Source organism: Geospiza fortis, unplaced genomic scaffold (genome assembly GCF_000277835.1).
Source record: "Geospiza fortis unplaced genomic scaffold, GeoFor_1.0 scaffold12, whole genome shotgun sequence".
NCBI lineage: Eukaryota > Metazoa > Chordata > Aves > Passeriformes > Thraupidae > Geospiza > Geospiza fortis.
Window position 1 is genome coordinate 4,802,341 of NW_005054323.1, and position 23,526 is coordinate 4,825,866.

At 35.2% G+C, this 23,526-nt stretch overlaps 1 protein-coding gene across 1 annotated transcript in view; it reads right to left on the reverse strand.

Moving 5' to 3' along the window:
• The window catches only part of CNTLN (centlein), a 178,819-nt gene that overhangs the window by 86,839 nt on the left and 68,454 nt on the right, over positions 1 to 23,526 (reverse strand). Inside the window, 4 exon segments of the mRNA XM_031056874.1 lie at positions 837 to 962; positions 3,641 to 3,764; positions 8,706 to 8,766; positions 14,881 to 15,075. Coding sequence (XP_030912734.1) covers positions 837 to 962; positions 3,641 to 3,764; positions 8,706 to 8,766; positions 14,881 to 15,075 — 506 coding nt within the window.

Here is a 23,526-nt window from a genome sequence, read left to right on the forward strand (position 1 = left end):
TTAAATCACAGCAAAGGGCTAATTATACCATACTAACTTCCTTTTGTCTAGTATAAAAGGACATTTTTTTACTTTGCCTGGCTGAGTGTAATAGCCTATGAATTATGAGATCAAAGCAGCAAACTGTATGTTTTCTAAAGTAAGAGTTTCCTCCACCAAGTTTTACACTTACTACAGCTGAAAGAGCTGTGTGAAGGGATCAGCACTAAACCCAAAGGACAGGCTGTGCGCAGCAAGAAAGAGAGCAACTCCCTCGTGCTTTTTGCAGGTCACTACCAAGGACCATGTTAGCAGATCCACACCAGACCCTTAACAGGCAGCTCTGCTGCTACCAGTAATTAGCTTGGACAGCTCTGGCTCCAGGAGTAGCAGCAAGGCTACACCATAATGAGCTCAGCTGGGATTAGCAGGACAGGGCAGGGAACCAAGAGAGCTGAGGCATTCTGCATTGCGTATGTATCACAGAGATCAAACAAGGATGGCTGGCTAGGTTATCCCCTCACCACCTCATTCCAAAAATGAAGCACGGCAGTGTGTAAAATACAGGCTAATGAAGAGCGACACCTCCAACAGATGAGAGCCACATTAATTAACACAATCCCTAGATCATGGAATACAGTTTCTGTTAGTGCTAGCAAACTTGTAACTTGTCACTGATTTAAGGGGGAGAGAGAAGGAAGAAAAAAAAAAGGAGCTGATGTTTTCCTTTTCTGCTTTCGGTAGATGCTTTTATAATGGAATTTTGCAAGGAATTCCTCTTGTATGGCCTGTAAAGCACTTCAGAAAAAAACCCAGTATGTTTCTTTATTTAAACACCATTTAAGAAACAAACTCACTTCTCAATCAGCAGCTTTTTGTTCTCCCTTTTGAAAAAAGCCAGTTCATTCCACATCACATCACAATCCTCTTGACAAAGCTGACAGGAGCTTGTGTGTTGGTATCTGCTTTTAGTATTTTCAAAGCTGTTTATGAGTTAAAAAAGGTTGTTTGTTTTCAAATATCTAAATGCTTTGGGAGAACCAGAATAAAAGCACCCCTGCTTTCAGAAAATACAGATTTTTCAAATACAGCATCCATTGAATCTGAATTTTGTATGAAATATACATTCTGAGGCATGAAACCTTAACTGTGGTAATAAAGAGAAGTCCAATTACATAGTTTCAGATAGATATTGAGCTAGTATGACACCATGCCTCCCAGGTGACGTGGCAGAATAGTGTCACCCACATTCTGACAACATTACTTTAAATACTGGTATGAGAAAGAAGAAGTTAAAACCATCACGTAATCTCTTGAAAATTAAGGGAGAGTCATCAGCTCCCCTAACACCCCAGCAAGCCAATCTGGAAGTTGCAACAAATGCCCACTCTAAATCACACTGTTATTCTACAGTTTAATAAAAGAATTAACTGTCTATGGACAAGATTATGTATTAAGAAAAAGCATATTGACTTTAGAAGCACAGAAAAATAAAATTATTTAACAGTTTTTCAGTCATTAAAGTATTTTTAGGTATTTTAATAATGCCAAGGATAAAAATTGCATTTAAAAAATGCTTGATGGAATCAATTTAAAACTCTGCAATCCAAATTCCTACTGGGCAAAGAAATAAACTCTCAGACAACGTGGTAACTTCCTAAGGCCCCCATCATCTTTGCAGTCACGTACATCAGTGCAAGCTGTATGTACACTGACAGGTGGATTAGGTCCCATCAGCTGCCATCTCAATAACAGATACTAATCTATGAAGAATATGGAGAATGGGGTCCTCCATCACTTACAAAGGATCAGAAATGCCACATAAGCACCTGATACTGACTTCTTAATGCACAATTTACATTACAGCAGCACTATACAGCTTTTTGTGATACCAAAATAACAGTCTTATTGTTACAGACTGCTTTTATTTGTGTCTTGTCTACTTTCCTTTGTTTAACTGTACTTTTTTTAAATTTAATAATTAAAAATGAAAACCAAACCTCCTTTAGTGTGACTTCATACAAATCTAATCTGGTAACAAAGATTATTGAAACCCTGTTATCTTCAGCTCATCTTAAATAGAGATAAAAAATTAGGTTACTAAGTGAAGACTGAGCATTATATTCACCCCAATACCTACTTTTCCCAAACACATTCATTATAACACAAGCTCGTCTCATTTACTTTAAACAGAAGTCACCTTGTTCAATTTTTTTTATCTTGTTAGCCTTGGACTCTCAATGGATATGAAAGCCTGTCTAGGAATAGACACAGAATTAAATAATTTCATTGAATTTAGTAACTATCATCCTTAAGTCACTTCCAGACTGAGCTAAATTTAAAGCAGTGAACTAAAAGAAAAAAAAACCATATTTTTCCTAAAAAAAAAAAACCATTTCATTATAATTTGCCTAAATATATTTGCCATTATGCTTAGGTATTTTAAAAAATGCTCCTGTGCTACCACCAATGCCTGCAGCAATTTTGTACTTCATCATTGTTTCCATCCACAGCTTTTTTTTTTCCTTTTTTAAAGATAAATCACTCCTACGTAAATGCTAGTATTTCAAAGCAATGCAAATCTACTAAGATAGGCCATAGCATTACTTATATATAAGGAACAGTTTATCATTCACCGTAGGATGCTTTATGCCACCCCAGACTCTGAACGGCTACCAGTTTTGCAGCATTTTCTGTGACTCTCATTTTCTTCAGAGAGAGATAAAGTTAGTGTCAAGATTAGTCAGTATTGTTCTAACTGCAAAAATAATTATTTTTAGTCAAGCACACAAGTGTTTACTGAGCTGTTAGGTGCATGCTAAAGCTCTTGTTAAAGCCACAAGGAAATTACTTCTTTAAACAGGTTCTGAAAAACAGCAGTGCTTGATAACTGAACTGATAAGAAATGCTTTCATTCCTCCAATTGCATCTGTTTACCAAAGTATCTGTATGCTAAGGACTTAAAAAAAAGAAGAATTTCTGCATAAAATTTTCACTGTTCTGTATAGAACCTAAGGGAGAATGATATACAGAATGTTCATTATGCAAATTTTATGTGGTAAAGTCTTTCCTCTTTCAATTAATAAAGATATATTACTGCCTTTTTTGTAAAATTATCAGAAATAACTTATTTTTAAATAATTTAACAGATAAAAACACCTTGCTTTCATGCACATGTTATTTTACTTTTCCCCTGTAAGGAAGGAGATTTTAGCCTCAGTTAATATATGAATCAATAAATGTTAGAGAGGGTATTATTTCTATATTTTAATGAATAAAACTATTTTTAAAAACTATTTGAAACATAATGAGCAACTGCTGTGTTACAGAAAATTAAAAACATACAGTCAACAAAATAAATGAGTGAGGAATTAGACAAACATAACTAAGCAGTCCTAGCTGACCTTTGTCCAGTACTCAGGCTCTCAAGGAGAGCCTAAATTAAATAAGTCAAGGTGTCAGCTCAATATATTTCCCCTTGGTTTCAACTACAATTTTTCTCATAGGGGTAAGCCATGTATTCTGCTGTAACAAAGGATAGTCTTGATCACCACTCAGTAGCTTCTTCCTTCAAATCACATTCTCTTTTGAATACCTATGTAATACTTCTGTTCAGATTTCTTGGGTAAGGAAGATGTTTTTAATGAGCTGTGTAACTTACCTGCTATTGCCCTCTTCCCACTGCTTTAATTGCTCTTTTAGCGCTCTGTAGTTGGTCTGTAACATCTGCAGCATTTCTTCGTGTTTTCCATAGGCTGCTCTTAGCTCATACGATTCTCGAGACTGTATGAAACCAGGAAAACAAAATCAGAGTTGGACAAAATGTAAGAGAGTGTTACACAGATCAAATGAAAGGAAAGTTCTCTTTTATCAACTACTGTGAGACTCAGAAATTGAAATAGAAAGATCAGGACTCACAGTCTTTGAGGTCAAAGTTTTCTTATTACTACTTTGGAAAATTCTGCTGATTTGGCAATTCACTTAAATATTATTTTCATGCTGCTGAAAGTTTTAAAAATTTACTACCAAAATGCCAGCTTTTATCTGGTGAATGCATAAGCCTAATACATTTTAAAACACATAGATTGAAAAAGGATTGTTGGCACTGTTTTTCATTCAAACTACTTTCTTTCCTTTTTTTTCCCAGTGGAAAGCTGTTCTATGTATTTTTAAGGGAAATACTGGCCACATGAAAAAAAACTTACATTTAAATGGCTTCAGGATTTCCACGCATAGTAAGCTGTTTCTGTAAATATATATACACCTGCAACACCCAGACTTTGTCCTCTAGTAATGCAGCAAACAAGAAATAAAAACATTTTTTACAATATCTTTTATATAATCAAAACCATACAAAAAAGTACAGAACAAAAATTAAAATACACCTTGATTATTATTACAGGATAACATCATGTAAGCTTAAACCCAGACTTTTCTAAATGACAATACAGTCCTCTGGAAAAAAAAAAACACTAAAAAGAAGCACTTAACACTATAAAGCAAGTCAAACTTTTCTACACTACTAAAGAATTCACCTGCAAAGAATTCATTATGCTGTAGCAAAATTTGCAATCAGAGCTTCATTTTCAGTTCAATGGGAGCTCTGCTTGTAGAGTAACTACAGAACTAAATAAATCAGAATACCTTATTTGCAAGTATTTACACCGCTTATATGCAAGGAGGACTTTTCAGCATTAGTCAATAAATTAGACAAACCAATAGTCAGAGCTGCAAACAATAAAAATTGAATCCCATTATAAAAAAATGGCAAGGCTTTCCAGAGTACTCATAACTACAAAATACCTATATTAAGCTTGGCTTATCAAATGTAGCCCAGCTTTCATGATGCACAAAGTTGAAAGACACCAGCTAAAGTTTCAAATGGTACTATATACATAATACCAGAAGTTTTCTGGAAGTGACTTAGGAAACAAAAAGGGAACATTTAGGAACACAATCAAGTCCAAAGTGACCCTACCGCTAAATACTTTCCCAAAGTGGTGGTGATAGGTTTTTTTTCCTGATACAACCTCTAAACCAAATACATTTTTAAATTTTGAATTGTTAAAAAAGTACTTTTGACTGGGTTTAAGTGACTCATATAAATACCACAATGATATTAAAAACAATCACATAAAGCACATAAACCTTAGACTAAGAACAGAGAGACCATTACCAAGCTTTGCAAGAGGAAATTTTCACAAGAATACAATTACAGATGTTGTGTTTTCAAGAGAAGTTCATGAAACAACTGTTCTGAGATTGTTTGATATCATTAGCAAAAACTGGTCAAGTCTGGCAGGGCACTAGAAAATAATATCTTCAATATAAATCCTGAGAAGCTTATTAGTGTCGATGCCCTTTCAGAGATGCAACCAGCTGTAGAATTTGGCCTTTCCTATTAATGAATCTGCATTTTTCATTATTGCTTACCTGTTCTATTATCCATTCTGTTACAGTTATTGCCTTCCCTTATCACTTGCTCTGCTCTTGCAGAAATAGAAATTAGACAATTAACCGCCCTAATCACTCTCTCTATTGAATTAAGCACTTCAGGATTTAAAGTATTCACTGAAATTTCCGTAATCTGTTAGATTAATCTCTGTCTGAATTATGTTATATTTCATAACTAAACTGTCTTGTACACAGTTTTGTATACATTCATGGACATGGGACAGAACAACCATCTCTCGCAGTGCTGGACCTCCAGATTATTCTCCAGCTGTCCCCTGTCATCCATAGTACTTCCCATGCAATAATGAATAACAGTAACACAAAGTTCAATCTGCAGGAGGAAAAATGCCACTGCCTACGCCTTTTTTCTTTTGGCAGGCTGCTCAGACAAGTCAAAATATTCTAATCACTAATGCAAATTTTTATTGAAATTGACTTTCTATTACCATAAAAAGGAAATTTAAAAAACTACACTGATTCAATTATTTGACTATGCTTAGGCTTTCAAGAACTGAGGCCCCTAATAGTTACAAAAATAGTTTTTTCCACAAAGAGTTATGTGGATAAGATGCAATATTCATCTATTTTCAGCATCTGACCACTATACATGGAATAGGACAACATATGAAATATGAGGTAAATGTGAGTGTGGTCTTGCTAATACAAACAAGTATTAAGATGGCCCTGAAGACTGGTGTGCATATTCTAATTTTATTTACCTCCAAAAACTTTAGAACCTAAAAAGGATGAGAAAACTCAAAGAGAAGAGTTCCTCTTGGTTTTGAGACTTTTCCAGTTAAAGCCAGGATTATCTCCTCTGGGCTACACCAGTGATCACAGCTCTAGAAGCAATACAGGAGAAGATCAACGTATTCTTAGTTTGTATCAAGTACCTACTTCTCAACAACCAAACCCTTACCCACTTCTTAAAGACCCACAAAAGCCCGAAGTTTTGTACCAATCTAAGTAGCAGATTGATAATTTGTTATATAAAGCAAAAAAAAACCTCTTATTCATTTTGACGTTCTCTTCTGTAACCAAGGGTGCAATCAGGCATGCTCTGTTACTTTTTAGTATCCCAGAAACAAAGCCAATTCTGTGTAAAAACTCTGAATCTAAATGATCACCCTATTTATACTAGCAATGAAGATACTAAGAGCCAACTTTTCTTGTTGAGAAATGAGTCAGCTGAGAGAATGGGAAAAACATGTGAATGGGACCTTGACCTTTTCTGTTACTTTGCAATTTTTTATTGTTACCAATTTTTTTAAAGTACTAATGTATAAAGTCACCATTTCATGTTCCAGACATGCATCACTAGTGTGTGTATTGACAGAGCAACCATTTCTCTGAGCAAGAAAATTTCAAGTAATCATATAGACAACACTTCATTTGACGAGGTAATAATGCAAGGACCAGTTTTGAAAATGTGGGTCAAATCCATTTTTTTGTTGCTAGAAACAATGACTGAGAGAAGGCTAGCATCAAGATATCACAGAATAGCAACATAAATGTTCTGACATTAACTTTATGAAGCTTAGTTCACTGTCATGCTGGCAGTAGCCTCACTGAAATATGAAGTGCCACAACAGTCTTTATTATGACAACCTGGGCCTCTACAGCTTCTTTTCAACCCATTAAAGCATTCTGCAAAAGAAGCCAAATAAATTGTCAAGAGAAAATGCAACAAGTTAATGTGTTCACTTTCAAGGGGAGATTTAGCCCTTAAAGACATCATGGATGTCTGTGATAGAGATCCCACACCTGTAACATCATGCACAGATTTTTAAATTATACTTTAAGATTAAATAGAAGATAAATAAAGGCAGTATGGTGAATTGTACAAATTATTATATGAGGTTATGCACAGACAGTTTTTTCTCTTCTGCATCTGCTTTCCTTCACTCCTCTTTCCAGAAGAAATGTGTAGCTCTCTATCATTTAAGGCAATAGCCATAGACACTGAAGTGTGTTTTGCTTCCAAGAGCAGAACAGCTGTAGCCTACAGTTCCAGTATAATCTGTAGCATCAGTGTCAGGTAGGCCAATAAAGAGTAATGAACAGAAAGCCTCCCAAAGGCCAATTCTCAGGTTTAGCTGGTGGGACATGCCTTAGAATTCTCAACCGAGGGAAAAAACAAAACAAAATTAATTTTCTGTCTCCCAGGAACAAGACAACCTGGAAGACTGAATTTGAAGTCTAAATAACCTTTCCTGTTCATATACTCTACATGTGTTAAGACAATGCTTTAAATTCTCCCAAGTATACAGATGGATGAGCTGTGACATTTTGCTGAAATATACTTCCCACTTACATTTTTTCTAAAATTAACTTATCACGATGGTTGGTAGAGCTTCCAATTTTTTTCACTTACATAACTTTTATTATAGGATGTTTAATACAATGAATTCTCCTTTAGGCTACACATACTTGAAAATATCTTTCAAATTCCATAACTGAACAATAATAAGCAACACAAAAAAGAGAAGAAGGTGAGGGAGGAAAATTAGGAGAGAAAAGAAGAGGAAGAATTCTAAGTGTTTAAGAAAATATGACTCAGGGTTTGCATTTTGCATTCAGAGGTGCAATTTTAAACCAATAGCTTGTTCAAAAGTTACTGTATCTCTGTAGCAAAATACCAAACCAACAAAAACACAGCTACAAAAATCTGTGAAACTGGGACAAAATGAGCAATTGTAAAACAAGCTCAATTAAGATTTTCTATGAAGGGGTGGAGCGAGGGGGATTGTTTTTTTTTTTTAAACAGCATCTTTTAGACCAGCAACTAATGGACCCACAACTTATGTAATTTCCAGGGGTCTTTTTTAAGTTGCTGACTTCAGCATTTTAAAGCATGGCTTTACTGTACAGAAAAGTCTTTGTACTTTCAGTGCTTCTACTTTCTGATTTACTTCATATGAACACATAAATTTCTCAGAATATATATACCCAAACACAAACTTTGAAAATGTATTTAACAAGTATGTGTTACTGACGACAGCTAAATTAAGCTTCCACAGGACTGCAAGATTACTCACACTGTAAAGCAAAAAGGTAAACTAACGGAGAGTGCTCTCTGATCCGAAGAGACAGTCCATAAAAGTATGTGTACTTTTTATGTTTAAAATGTCTGTTTGTTTTGGTATATCTTTATCTATGCAAGCTTATAGCTAGCAGGCTTTTTATTTATTTTTATTTAATGTTCACCTTTAGCTGTAGTGTCTTCTCTAAGTTTTCAATCTTCCTTTCAGCTATTTTAAGCTTCTTTAGTTCCTCTGACTCTCTGAAAGAGCTCTTTGGGGACAGAGACCTTGAACGTTTCACAGGTGGTTTCTGGAGAATAAAACAAGGACATGGTTGAACTAGTTGGAACACCGGATTATGAAAGACATGCAGAATTAAAGAAGAAGTAATTTTGAATACTAATAATGAATTATAAAAAAAAAAAATCTGCATGGAATACCAGAGAAATAACAAGCAGAATTACCACAGCGCTACCACTAAAGGTTTCTCTGTGACTCGTTAATGAGAATATTCATTTACATTTACATTGTTTCTTTCAGAATAATGATGTCCCATTAGGGAAGACTAAAGGGTTATAGACTCAGAAATGCAAGAAACCTCATTACAAAGGAGGGGATAGAGGCTGGTCTAATTGCTCTATAAGGGTCCAAGGTTACACTTGATAGGACAACCAGAAACAAGAGGGAAAGGATTTTTTTCCCTTTGAAATAGTTTAACACACTGTGAAGTTGAAGGAACAATATGCTTGAGGAATATAAATACAACAGACAGTAGATCTTATACCATAATGACCATATGGTCATTAACTATAATGTGACTAACTAGAGACAAGAATATGTGTTTATATTATGTACAGCTTCATACAGCAATCTGGAGAAAGAGTATGTGAAAGTAACACTTAAACTGGGCAGCTTTCTTGTTCACTCTAAGTCATACATCCTTGTGGCAGAGAAAGAAAGGCCTCATAAAACTAGTCTTTCAGATTTTTGGAATAACTTTGGTTAAGAATAGTGAAATACCAACACACACTTAATGCCAATCAGGCAAAATACTGTTGTGGCAACACATAAAGTCAAACAGAAACTTAAGGTAAATTGTGATTATTCTTGTTGCATTATGCTACTTTCTCTGTGAAAACACTGATAGACAATAAAAGAAATTAGGGATAAATTCTTCTTCAATACTGTAGATATCAATATTTTCACTAGTCCATTAAATTAATTTAATCTTGAAGAGTATCTCAATTAGCAACTGACATTTTTTTCTTTGACCACTGCCTTCCAGCATGAAATATTTATAAGACATCATATACCACATTTTCGTTTTAAATAGCATGGATTTCCAAAAAGAAGAAAAAAAAAATCTGTCACGAAATATCAGAGAAGAGTAGCATCTCATATTTATATTTATGAATGTAAATATTTCCAATGTACTTTTGTCATTTGATTTCAGGATTCTTTTGCTTATGACACATACCTGAAACAGACACAAGAAAGTCCAACAAACAACAAAGCAAAATTTTTTTAGAAAAAGTGTTACACTCTCACAAAAAAACCCCAACCAAAACCAAAACCAATCCAAACAAACAAAAAAAAAAAACAACAACCCAAAAAACAAAACAGCCCAAAACCAAAAGAAACCCCCCAAGAATAAACCAAATCAAACAACCCCCCACCAAAAAAAAACCCCAACAAAACAAAACAAAACAAACAACAACAACAACAACAACAAAACAGAACTAACATCTGGAAAGGATTTTAGTACATTTAAAATCCAAATACTAAAAAATATAATCATCTTCAAAGTCCCCGATTTTGTAAATAAAATGAAGAGTTTTAAAAAAAAAGCAACCAAAACCCAACCCTCCTATCCTCTACATTCCCTTATCATTATATACAGTCATATTATGTATGACTGTTCTATGCATTATTTCTCAAGAATTGCTTTCTAGGTAAACTTTATGCTGGTATAGAGAAAATCTGGAACATACCAGTTTCTCTGAAATCAGATATAGAAGGTCAAAGCACTCTGCTTGCTGCCAAAGTGAAGGACAACAAAGGAAAAGGAATAGATCAACCAGCACCAGGCTCTTAAGAATTAATAGGTAGAGAAAACTGAGAAGGAACAGAGAAAGGAGAAAAAAACCCCAAAAAAGATAAAATTCACTGTCTTGCTAGACTAGTCACAGCTGATCAGATACGAGTATATAAGAATTTTTATACATATATATATGTATAGATAGATATATATATATTATACACACATACAGAGTTTACATATAGCTACGTAGGAATGTGCTAGAGCCAAGGTATGTGAAAAAAACGAGAAAACTTTTAACTACTTACGAATACAGAAATGATTCCCTGTGACAATGGGTGGGATTGGTGATATGTATTCTATAACTTCCACCTTTTTAGTGATCAGACTAAAGGTCTGTGGAGAAAGGACACTGGATCTGGGCTTTACAGTTGCACATAGGTAGTTTGAACTCAATCTTTGCTAAGGAGGTAAAGAGTTCTATCAAGACAATGGAGACTGTGTAGTAAAATACACTATAATTAGATTGCCTGGGGCTGCTGCAAAACTCAGTTTGAAAGAGGGCATCTGTAAAAATCTTTTCACAAGTGCAAACTTTACTGCTCTTGCTGCTGTCAAATATAAACATTAAACTTTTTATTCAGTCCTCATATTCTACAGAAAAAATTGACATACCTCTATTAAATATATACAGAAATTTATATAATGCTTCAAAATGTAATGTTTAAAAATTTTCTACATGTTTAGGAGTAAAAAGCCCCTCCAATTTTATCAGTGAAGATTGTTAATCCAAGTCAGGAAAGGAATCCAGATCAGAATATTTTTCATTGAATGTTCCTTAAACATTTTTACTGAAGACTAAACCAAATAGCAGAAAACCAGAAATGAACAGAGTTTCTATTATACAATAGATATGAAATTTTGTGACAGAAGATTTAGCATAAAGAAATAGCAGGCAAGTGGATGGGACACACATTAACTGATAATGGAGGCACACAAACATAAAAAGAAAATATGCCTATATCTAGACAACCTTGTATTACCTCTCTGCACAATGAAACACATCATGGGACAGAACTGCAAATAGCCATGTTCTTGAATTCAACAGATTTCATGTTGAATAAAGTGCCAAAACAAGCCAAATAAAACAAACAAACAATGAAAACCACAAAATAACCAACAAAAAATATAAAAGAAAAAGAACTCCACCAACAAAAAAAACCCAAAACCCAAACCGAAGTAGGGAAGTCAGAACTCCTTCTGAAAAGTCTTAGGAGCACTTTTTCTTTACAGGCTTGATATCAACGACTGCCAAGATATAGCTCGGAGGACAGTGGGCAGAAATCATAATGTTTTTATCAATTTAAGAAACAGAAACATTGTTGAGGCTGAACCCAAGACTGACCAGATAGATGTGGGGGTTTTAGAAAGAAAAATGCTAAATTCTTGATTCGCTATGTTTCAACAAGAACTTTACTAGCACTGCAAGTTAACACATGTCTTTCAGTATCTTGACACTATAGACCTAGAAGAATGATATAGAATGTACGGGAATAAAAGGCAATTCTAACTCCCATGCACCATATAATGGGAAAGCTTAGCTACAAGAAAACCACAAAACCCTGCTGAATTAGCCAGTCAACATATGAATGTCAGTTTAATCAGCTAACAGAAATCATATATTGCTCACAAAGTTAAGCTCCAAGAAGAGCTCTAGGAAGGTCAAGCCACTGACTCCTGAATCTTCAAACACAACAGCACACAACTACACCACTTTTCACATAGACAGGACTATGATTGTTACAACTGCCTCTAAATACACACTTAACAATGCCAAGAAACAGGACATCACAACCACGTTTAACAAAGCTTTTAAATGCCTCTCAAAGAATAAGTTGTTTCTATTCCTCAGTACAGCTGTAGGCAAGACGCGGATTTCTGCAATTCACAAAGAAACCAACACAAGGCTACAGATGTATCTATGCTGTTGCATATGTAAACACAGCCAGAAGCATGCAGTCGCGTGGCCATACATCTCAATTTACCGCAGTAGCGCCAAGTTTCTGTTTGTACCAGGCTCTTCTTTTCAACACCTTTCCAACTATTCCTTCTTTCAAAGCTTTTGAAACCTTTTTAGAGCAGTAAGTCATCAAAGCAGTGTCATTCTGATCAGAAGTGATTCCATGCTTATTTGTTCTTTGTATCCTAGGAACGTATATAGGAGGGAATGAAGGGCAGCACAATAGTCTTTGTAAAGTCAAAAGGATCATCTTTTTAAAACAAATATTGAATATCCCACATACTCTTTCTGTGAAATCATGTGCTAATGACTTCTGATTTTGTCATAAAAGGCTGAAAAACAAGGGAATGAGAAGATACTGAAAGGAAAAAGCGTAAAGTACTAGCACAGCAATACTATCTTCTCCATTTTAGAAAATCCACAGTATTTCCACAATTTCACTTACTGTGTTGCCTTACATACAAAGGAGTTAAACAATTGAGTTCCCAAAAGTTTTAATAGAGACTTGTGTGCTCTTGTGAAAAAGTGGACATACCAAACAGACTTGACTATTGAAAGAGCATAACTCAGACCTACATATCAAAACAGGAAGAGATTTTCTACAATAGGCTTTAAAATTTCTATTTAGTTTTATTCAAGGAAGGTAGTGTAATTGTTTTATTTTGACACAGTTCATGACAAACACAGCAGTCTCATTTACTTTCCCCTGAGGAAACAGAAAAAGACATTGTGGGGGGCTAACCTTGGCAAAGGGTCAAACACCCACTCAACTGCTCTCCCAGTTTCCTTCCCCACTAGGACAGGAGAAAACAGGATGATAAAGCTGGTGGGTTTACCACTCAGTATCATGGGCTGACTCGAAGAAAATTTATTTAAGCTACTGCCACTTAGAATATATTTAGGTTGTAAGAAATAAAGAAAAAAAAATTAATTAACACTGTCTTCCCTACCCCAAAGAACCTCCCAGCTTCCCAGGCATAACTTCATTCCATAGCTCCTGACTCTTTTACTGCCTGCTGAGCCATGCAGGCAGAAAGTTTACAATCAATGCTTAACAGCTCCCATTGGGCCATTTTTCCTCCTCACACTTTTCTCCTACTCCAGCACAGGGCCTCACAGGCTGGAGTCCTGCAGGATAAACCTATTCTAGAGCAGGTCTTCCATGGACCATAGCTCATTTAAGAGAGGGACCTGCTCCAGTATCTACTCCTCTCCACAAGCTGTGGCTTCTATGAGCAAATATCCACTTGCCCTGGGCTCCTCCACAAGCTATATTATTGACATCTGCTCCACAGTGATCCTCTCCCTGTGCTGTAGAGAAATACCTGTTTCCAGCACATGAAGCAAACCCTCCCTCTCCTCCTTCCTGGCCTTCACATTTGTCAGGCTGTTTCTTACCTTCTGCTCTTCAGTCTATACTGCCTGTGTAGCATTTTGTTTTTTCTTAAGCACATTTTCACAGAAATGCCCACCACATGCTCCTGAAGAAATGTTCTAAAGTGTTTCTTTTCCCAAAACTAACATACAGTACCGGATCATTAAGAAAGAACAAGCCATACTTTTTTTTTAAGAAAATGTGATGAGATACCATATTTGGATAAACTAGAAGATTTCAGAGGAAGTAGACATGATGGTCCACACTAGTGCATTATTTATACCATTCAGAATCACATTCACCTTTGCAACCTTGTTAACAGTTTCCCATACTCTATACAATCACAATAAAAAATAGATGAGGAAGAGTCCGAACACAATGAAAAGCATCATGATTTCAGCTAATTTAATAGATCCATTTAAATAATGGAATTGTTTACAAATGTCACTCATTTACTATAGCTCATAGGTGTTGTTATTGTTGTTTAATGCCTAAATCAAACAGTGAGACTCCACAAAAGAGGCAATTCAGCACCATACAAAGCTGAAAGTATAAATTTCAAAGGATATTGTTGTCATTCTTCCTAGAAAAAATACTATATTCCACTCCAAAAGTCAAGAATTTGGGAAAAAATATTTTTCATTTAAAAAATCATCATAATAACCATTTATATTTGTCTCACTTTCCTTACAGTGCAAGATGGTCATTCTAACAAACACCACAAAATATCTGATAAATATTCATTTTAGGAAACCTACAAAGAATTTATCCTGCAAATAGTTCATTTAATTAAGAATCCCTTATTCAGTATTTAATAAGGTAAAACCTTCTACTCCCAACAGCTATTTTAACAAGTCTTTGGCAGATAACACAGGAACTATTCAAACAAGCTTCCAGAATTATAAGCAGCGTCAACAGATATTAAAATTATTATCTGGGCCCTTGAGCAAAAACGTTTGGCTTCACCAGCCTGACTCACACAAATATACACCAGACAATAAAACTACCCTTCCTCGTGCTTTCTTCCAGTCCTTATATTGTTGCTTTCCAGAGTATCTGCAGTGTACAAATTATGCTCCACTAGGTTAAGATCTCCTTCCTTCAATTTTTTCTGTAAATGCTCCATTTCAGATTCTTGCACTGTAATATAGTCCTCTAGTTCATTTAAAGAAGGCTGTTGACATACCTAGAAAATGACAGTAGAGGTATACTACATTGTTAACAAAAAAATCAGATGCAACCCATTTACTTAAAACTGCCTAGAGAAACATATTAACAATATTACAGAAACATGTAAAAGCTGCAAATAATTCTGCTCTCATAAATTACTCATGAATGCATAATCAAAACCAGATATCAAAATATTAAGGAAACATTTTTAGACCACCACTCTATTTTCTAAATCTAAATTTATGTTCTTAACAATGGCTGTTTTATACAGACATTTCTTCCGCAGTAACTTATTCTACTTATTAGACAGTATTTTGTATGTCACATGCTATTAAATTTCTTGACAAAATATTGCACCTTCTGAACTTGTTTCTAGTGAAACTTCAAGTTTTCAGTATCACTGGCCTAACAAAAAAACCTTAACTGCATATTCTGGAACTAAACATATTGTTAGTTAAGAACTGCCTCAGAAAAGTACTTTTTTACTGTAAATCTAAAACTTGTATCTATAACATCCTTAAACAGCACAAGTGTTGTGGTCAAACTGAAAACTTAAAGGAAAAAATAGACTCTAGCTCACAGTGTTGCTCAAGGTTGGTACTTTATATTGTTAAACTGTTGAATGCCAGGACCTTTCCTAGCTATCAATCCACGTGCAGCAATTCCTCGGCACAATACAACGCTGTCGCACAGTGATCAGCTTACCTAGCTACCAAACCTTTTCAGAGAGGACACATTTCAGTGGTAGCAGCTCCTGTAAGTTATAACCCTGATATTCAGTAGCACTCATGTATGCGTGACCAAGAGTGGTCAAGTTAGCATGGCTTGACAACTGACTCCTGGTCAGTTAAGTTTTCATTACCAGGTAACACCCCACTTGGTAACAACCATTGGGCAAAACTTTCTTTCTTAGCGTAAGCAGCATCAATATGCCTGTTGAATGACCTCACGGCAATCACAAAGTGAAATGCTTTAGCTCAAACCTTCTCCTCGGTGCCATAAGGCTGGGGACAGATATTCATTTTTTAACAGCTGTGCCAGAGAAAGATGATATAATTCCCACATGGCCAATGCATCCAGGTAGCTGGAGGTTGACACCTCAGTGCCATTGCTGGAGAAGGAATGATGTAAACAGCCTCCCTAACTGATTGCATAACTAAAAGCCAGTGGAAGTGGTTTGAGCTGACCTTGGAGTACATTGATGAGGGGAAACTCATGAAACTCTATTGCCAGTGGTGTTCTGACAGCAATGACGAGCAGCTGGCAAGAAGTGAGGTCTTCAATCAACAAACTTGATCCAGAAGACACGTTCTTAAGACTAACTAGGAGTTTTATTTTATCCCTTATTAACAGAATCCTGACACCATCACTTGCTTGCAACTGTTTGCGCATATTCTTAAGACAAATACTCATTTCAATAGAGAAGATAAAACTTGGTACAATCATCATGTGGCACTGTGTTCTCAAACACTGGTGTTCCCCACATAAAAAAGTTAGGAATACTGACAAAAATTACAAAAAGCAGTGTAAAAAAAGGTTAAATAAATAAATCTCCAAATTCATGCCAATCAAGAAGTGAAGTGGTCCAAAGTTTTTTAAAATCAATCAAGCACTTTAGTAAGCTTAGTATCTGTCAGAAACAGACAAATGGGCATAGACATTTTATTTACGCAGAATATGCTTTTCATAAAGCCTAAGATAAACTCATTATTTCAACAAAGAAATTACAAATTAGAGATATTGACCGCTTTTTTAGAAAAACCTCAACTCTTCATACAGTAAGTATAAGACATTTGTCAGATGGTAAAAGTTGCCTGTGCTTTTGCTGACTGTTCCTTAAATACATTCTGTTCCTCATTTTGCATAGTTTAGGCCATATGTAGTCGCAAACAGATGTCATTACCCCCTATGATCAGTAAAATGCCTGTTTATAACCATTAGCTCATGAACCTACAGGGGAAAAAAAAAGAAAAACAAGAAAATGAGAAGTAGACAAGCCATGCAACCAAAAGAATGCTTTAAAGTAAACTTGACTTCATGTTTGTTTGAACAAAACCTGAGCACTATATAAAAATGAAAAAAATTCCACAAAACTGAGAAGACAGAAATAGTGTCAGTAGATAAGGGAAATGTAGTTCCACTCAGGTTCTGGAATTTATTTTATTACTTGAATTTTTATTACTTTTTACAAAAGAGAAATACACCTACCAACTTGACACACACATCTTACTGATTTCTCAGATGCATGTAAAAAAAGAGCTCCATGTGAAACACAAGCTTTAAAACTATATTAGTAACTCAAAAAAGAGTCAACAACTTCAATCTGTTACAACAATTTAAATTCACATTCCTGTTACTTTTTAGTCTACACCTGTTAACTGCTCATAGAATTATTTAACTTTAAAAGGACCTTTATATCCTTGAGTCCAACTGCTGCTGCTGACTTTTAAGCCATAAGAATTACAGAAATGTCACTAATTATTAATTTCTTATTGTATCACTACTTCTTATTTTATTGTGTAAAAAAAATGAAATACTGAGTACTTTAAAACATAACTTCATTAAAGTTGACTCCATCAGTCACAGACTACATCAAAACCTGCTCTGCTATGTCATGTAGGTTCTGCTGTTGACTTTAGAATGACCAATATATGAAAAGTATTATTCTTCATTTGCTTTGAGGTTATTTTTCTACTCTTTTCTTCTTCCAAAAGAGATCCCTAGAAATTGCCATGCTGTGATGCTTATTTTAAATAAAATACTGTAAAGTATTTTTATGGTAAATTTATCTTATTTTCTAAAACCCTTACAGTCTCTTTCCACATGGCTATACAGATATATTTATTGGAAAACTAAATCCAACAAATCAAGTCTTAGATCTTAACACCTCCAAAATGCCTATGCTTTTACCTTAAAATATTCAGTAGATTGCTGTTACCAAAACACACTTACCTATAGAATTTGGGTCTACGATATCCCCAAAACCTCCTCATTTTTTAAAAATACTTGTGGAATTTTTTCAGAAATTCTAAGAACCCAGATGTAATTGATTAAATAAATTTAAAAGCAAAAGTTTTGCTTATCAGTGGACTCCAACTCAAAAGGAGTTTGGTATCATTTTCTGTTAAACTTAACATATCTTTGAAAAAATGAGAAATATTCTTTTAATTCCCCTAGCCTAAAGATTTTGTTTATTCAAATATAAGAGAAGGTTGAAGATTAATTTTTTAGACAAAAAAGAAGACCTTCCCAAGATAGAAAGCTGAGTGAAACTTCTCTCGCTGGTGCTTTGTTTTAGATTTATATCAATTTGATTTAATACTTCCAGAATTCTGGGGTCTACGTATCTTGGGATAAGAGCAAAAAAAATTATTAAAAATTATTAAACCCAAATTATTTAGTGAAAAGATTTGGTTACTATGAGAACACCCAACTTCTTCTATATAAACACATGACTCTATCAGCAAACTAGAATTTGAAGATCAATGCATGCAGAAAGACTGGCATTTTTACAAGGGCATATAGTGACACGACAAGGGACAGTGACTTCAAACTGAAAGCGGGGAGATTTAAATCAGACGTTATGATGAAATTCTTTACTGTGAGGGTACTGATGCATTGGAACAGGTTGCCCAGAGAACCTGTGGATGCCCCACCCCCAGTAGTGTTCAAGGCCAGGTTGGATGGGGCTTGGAGCAACCTGCTCTACTGGGAGGTGTCCGGTCCCATGGTCACAGTGGCGTAAAACTAGGTGGTCGTTAGGTTCCTTCCAAGACAGGCCATTTTATGATTTTATGAAATGCAATTCCATCAGATTCTCAAAGAGAGATGTGACCTTTTCTTGCCTTTTCACTTTTTACATCTAAACTCTAATTGGTAATCTAAGAACTAAGGGAAGTATTACAAATACTAAGGCCAAAAAGGCAAATAATTTGGGCTATAATGGAACAATGACTTTAAAATCATAACACTATCAGAAAAAAAAGCAGATTACTGAGTTTCAAGACTGCATAAATCAGTCAACATCCAAGGTCTGTATGAAGGATGGAGTCCAGTTTCATAGTAAAGATCAGAAATCTGCAATCCAGAAAATTGCAGTCTGAGAGGCAGCGCTAGGTTCTTCAACAGCTTCTGCCTTAAAATTATAATTTTTCATATTACGAACTGAAATAGTAACTCACAGAGTAACTCAACAGAGAAGTCCATGAAGTTCACTTCCTAAGTTTATTCTGAATCTGATGTCTAAAACTAAAATTCTTATGAGACAATCGTTTCAGTGTACACATAATGGTGACCCTCTTCACAAGTCTATCAATCTACATGCTGAGTGCAGCAAATAAAAAGCTTTCTCTTAGGTTTAAGCATCTTAGATTAGACTCCTACTGTATTACAAGGCCTAGGTTAATAGAGTAATGGCTTCCTCTTTCACATAGCAAAATCAGTTTACACCATGTGTTATTTTACGAAAGATTATGTGTCTACTGTGATACTGAAACTTACCTTAGAGGCAAAATATATATTACAAATAAATGTCAGAACTTGCATTTATGTTTTAAACAACAAATATGAGCAAAAAATATTTATTTCTATCAAGCAGATATCTCACTACTCTTACATGTCTTTTCACAGTGAGACTCCAGTGATGGTTTTCTGGATGCATTAATCAAGATGAAGCACAAGCACCATTTTGTAAGAAACCTGTAGTATATGGGAAACCATCTCCGGTACTTACAGAAGGGAATCCAATACCATTGTTGTCACCTATTAAAAGTAGTACAAACAATATGGAAAAAATACAGCTATGCTCCACTATATTTCTATATTTCTGCATGACTTTTCTACACTGGCAAAAGAGAGCAGATACCAAAGGAATGGATATCTAAGAGCTTCAGGACTAATTACACAGCCTAACGTGTAACATCCTGATGCCTGCTTGTGCTCAGCTTTCTCAGCACTAAGCTGTGCTAAAACCAATTGTACTGTACCAACACTGTGGGCTAGGAGAGGACAAAAAGAGCCTGGACAGTCCTTCTGTGACTTAGATGCAAGCTCAACTCTGCTTCAAACTGGTCGGAAGGCACACTATAGCTTAGTAAAAGCTAAAGTCTCAGCAACAGAGCAGAGTTTAGACATACAGCTCAGACCAGAAAATAGGTGTACAAGATTACCAGAACATCTGAGTTAGGAAAACAGTAATTTTGACCTATGGCACCCAACTAGACTATGGCCCATACCTAAAAGTTTTCTTCAGTCAAAACTCCTGGAATCTAGTGTCATCTGCCAAGCAAAGCCATAATGAATGAAATGATCAGAAAGAGTTTCCTGTTACTCTGTTACTGAGTTAGACACCTGTGAAGCTAAATCACAGGCAGTGCTCACTACAGCATCCTTTGCAAACTCATTTCTGCAGCTTGGGCATCCCATTGTCACAGCCTCATGTCTATTCACTGCAAATACGTCTAAGATGGGCAACAAGTCTTGAAGAACAACTTACCCAGCCTGGATCTTGATCTCATGTGTCCCCCTGAGCTGTCAAAATGTCCTACAAGTCAGAAAAAGGGTTTCCACCATCCATTCACCCTCATAAGACTTATATTTGCCATCTTCCAAAATTCACATGATTTACATCAAAGGAAAAAGAACGCTCTGATCATCTAATGTAGAAGAACAGAGAGGTGAAAAAAGGATGCAATTCCTTTTTAAAACCAATGCGGCCACTACATCAGAAAGATTTCCCAAACCCAGTATGAATGATTTATTTTATTCATCAGGAAGATTATATCTCCTGGTATACAATTTATGCTCCAAATTACTGGGAAAAATATGCAATTACAAGATAAGAACACTACTTTGTAGTCTGGAAAAAAACACTTAGAAGAATCATCACTGAAAGTGTAAAGAAAAGGCTGGATTTCATTAAGCCTTTTTGTCAAGCTAGCCACACATTTCCTCATGCATTTGTTGAACTGGCAACTTTTTAGTAGCAAATACACAATAAAACTGGATCTTTTTCCATAAAACTGATCATAGCACAGCAAGCAAAAGTTGAAAACATCAGTCCTATTTGCTCTAATACATTCTAATTAGTAAACATTAAAAACAGACTGCAACACTACAGAAGCCCAAGTAAACATTGATTAAAATGTCTTTATACTTTTGGAACAAAGCTTTATAACTGTGGTTTAGAAGTTTCTAATAAGTATTATGGTTTTTTTCTTCTTCTTTTTTTTAAGAGCTCTTACAGCATTGTCTGTAACATTTTAGTTTTTAAAAAGCTTATGAACAAGTTACCAGACAATTTAACTAGGCTAAATATACCAAAATTAAGACAGTCTTTCTTCAAAGATTTGAAATTATCTTAAGATATAGATATATAGACAGACAGATAGATAGACAGATATAGATGTATCTCCATACTGGAAGTTACCAGGTAAGTTTAAAAAAGAATATTTTTCTGAGTTTTTAATGAGTCTCAGCACTGCAAAGAAAAAATACATAAACCTTTATATAACAGTGAGGCTGGTCCAAAAAAGAGCAACTTTTCTGTCTGCTGAACTATTACACTATTATCACAAGTAAAAATCAAACCTGTGCACTAATGGTGTAAACTAGGGACTGTGCTTGTTATGCATTATCATCTCTGTACATTAGAACCTCAATCATACTCAAACAAATTCACTAAAGTGTGGTTTTCAATCTGCTAACTATGCATTCCATAATAGCCTGTAATTATTAAAAACTGACAAGAAAGCTACGCCACCTGTGTTTATGTGAAGCCAGGTAATGAAAAAAACAACAACGCTGTCATCACCTCTCAATTCCTGATTGCATTATCAAAACTGTAGCCGAGTTTGGCATCTGGGTGTGACCTTGTTAACTGCTAGGGTAATTAAATTTATTCTATTGGGAAAAGGGATGATAAATTATTAGCAAGAAGATTTTGTTCACATTTTATTAAATTGGCCTGTCAAAGGGTCGGCCAAATTATCAAGGGCCTCATTTATTGGAGGCCAGCCATATTGCCACATCTGTTACAATTATTTATAATTTCAGCAGTTGAAAACCAACTGAGTTCGGCATCCGCCATGTAAAGTAATTTACAAATTATCTGATGAGGGAGTGTTTTAGCTTCTCCCTCATTTCTAGCCAGCAGAAAGCAGCGCTGTAATTACAGAACACGATTAGGTTCTTTGGGGAACTTATCTTGCACTCATAGCCATAGTAAGATGCAGCAAGAACATATGGAGGAGCTTGTGCTTCTACTCCCTGAAGCTCGTGACCCGCCTGCCGCTGAGCCCTTGAGTTGAATTTGAATGAGAGTGCCATGGCTAATGTTCTACACATGCACCATTTATGCCACAAAACAAATCGGATCACTGTTAATTATGAAGCAGCTATAATCAGGCCTTCACATCTGTGTAATGTGAAGCGCAGTAGGCTGTATTCCAATAATGTATGACTACCTTTGGGTCGCAAATTGCGAGCCATATTGCCTCAGTAGTAGTTACTGAATTCAAAGTAAGTCCTTTGATAAAAGCCCATCACAAAGATATTTTTATCCATTTTTTTTTAAACACAAGCCTTTCTTTATCAGCTATTGACCAGAACAGTTAAAGCATATGGCACAAGTTCATTAATGAACAGTAGCACACAGCACTCTAATTTAATGAAACCACTTGAGCCATAAAAATCAGATTTAGTTAATTCCCCCCTTCCCTTTTTTTTCTTTTCTGCATCTAGCCTATACCCTGGACTCCAACATAATGTCATGGGTGATCTTGCTGTAAAATATAATTATTTTCTCATACATTTAAAAACAGATTTTATATTTTAAGAGCCTGTGCATTTTGCAACATGGAATGAGGGGGTATGGGTGTGTGTGAGGACAAATGAAAAGAAATTGAAAATTGGAAAGAAATGTCTAAGTAGTTTCCTCTTCATAACCCAAAATTTAATCTGATAACTATTAATAGTCTATATATAGTTTCTATTTTAAAAATTGTCTGGCAGCTGTCTTCTAACAAAAAAAATATCCTTTATTCAGTGAATAATCTTTCTGTGAGAAAGCAGCTAAACAAGCAGCACCCAGATGGCAAACCAGCTACAGTTTAATTAATCCACTAAAAGCCATTCAGTTTTCATTAAGGGTAATGTAATTTTGAATAATTGTAGGGAAAAAAAATCACTAAACGTTCTTAAGTTTTATTATAGCAGCATGAATAGTGCCACTATAGAGTAGTTAAAGTTGAGTTGCTCTTTGCATTATAAACCCCACATTTTCAGTATCTTGGTCCTTTTGATTCCTGTACATTGAAAATAGATAAATGGAATACCAAACTAAATGAGAATGAAACTATTCTTCAAAACAGCTTTTTTCTCCTGCCTTTTTAGCACTCTAGAATAGGATGTAAACTACTTTTCAAAACTTATGCTACTTCCTACAGTACACTGCATTTCTTTCCTTTCT